The sequence below is a fragment of the Octopus bimaculoides genome, chromosome 17, assembly GCF_001194135.2.
Source record: "Octopus bimaculoides isolate UCB-OBI-ISO-001 chromosome 17, ASM119413v2, whole genome shotgun sequence".
NCBI lineage: Eukaryota > Metazoa > Mollusca > Cephalopoda > Octopoda > Octopodidae > Octopus > Octopus bimaculoides.
Genome location: NC_068997.1, coordinates 3,826,712 through 3,827,375, shown reverse-complemented (window position 1 = coordinate 3,827,375; position 664 = coordinate 3,826,712). Strand labels below are relative to the sequence as shown.

Sequence of the window (664 nt, the reverse complement as noted above, 5' to 3'; positions counted from 1 at the left end):
ATGCATGTGCCTGGTGTACCCTTATCAGGCGGGTAGTCATGATGGGTACACTGGCTTCGTATATCTTACCCCGATGTCACTTTGATGGCTTGCACTACTATCTCACTCAATAACAACAACAACAACAACAACAATAATAATAATAATAAATATGCTTAAAACGTTAAAAAAATAGCAATCATCCAATGTATCCTTAGGAGAAAAGAGAAGAAAAAGTGAAAAAGATGAATTGAATGAGTCTTACCATTACGGCAATTTCTTTGTCAATTTGTTTGAGAAATAAGTTATATATATGATGTATTTTGTAGATTTAATTGAAGCTGTTATAAATAGTGTTTATAAAACTGTTGTATTCTCGACGTTAGAGCTGATTTGCTCTTTTATCTGAAACAAGAAAATGTTAAGGAAATATGTAAACAAATGACTATCAGCTGAAGCAATATCAATGAAAAGAAAACTGAAGCGAGAAATGATTTAACGGAAAACGTGTTATGTTAATGTGTTCAGTTTTGTGCATTGTATTGTTTGAGTAATATATGAATTTGATTAAAGCGGTGTGATAGGAGAATCTTTTAGTACATGGGGTAAAATAATAGGTAGCGGCATGTCGTCCGTCTTTACGTTCTCAGTTCAAATTTCTCTCGGGGATGGGGCGATAAAATAA

General features: G+C 33.1%; 1 protein-coding gene across 1 annotated transcript in view; it reads right to left on the bottom strand.

The window, feature by feature from the left end:
* Window positions 1-405, bottom strand: part of LOC106883115 (uncharacterized) — an 8,542-nt gene extending 8,137 nt beyond the window's left edge. The window contains exon 1 of the mRNA XM_014934008.2: window positions 245-405. Within this exon, the coding sequence (XP_014789494.1) occupies window positions 245-247 (3 nt within the window). The 5' untranslated portion in view covers window positions 248-405. The remainder of the gene's footprint in view (window positions 1-244) is intronic.
* Between the last annotated feature and the right edge of the window lie 259 nt (window positions 406-664).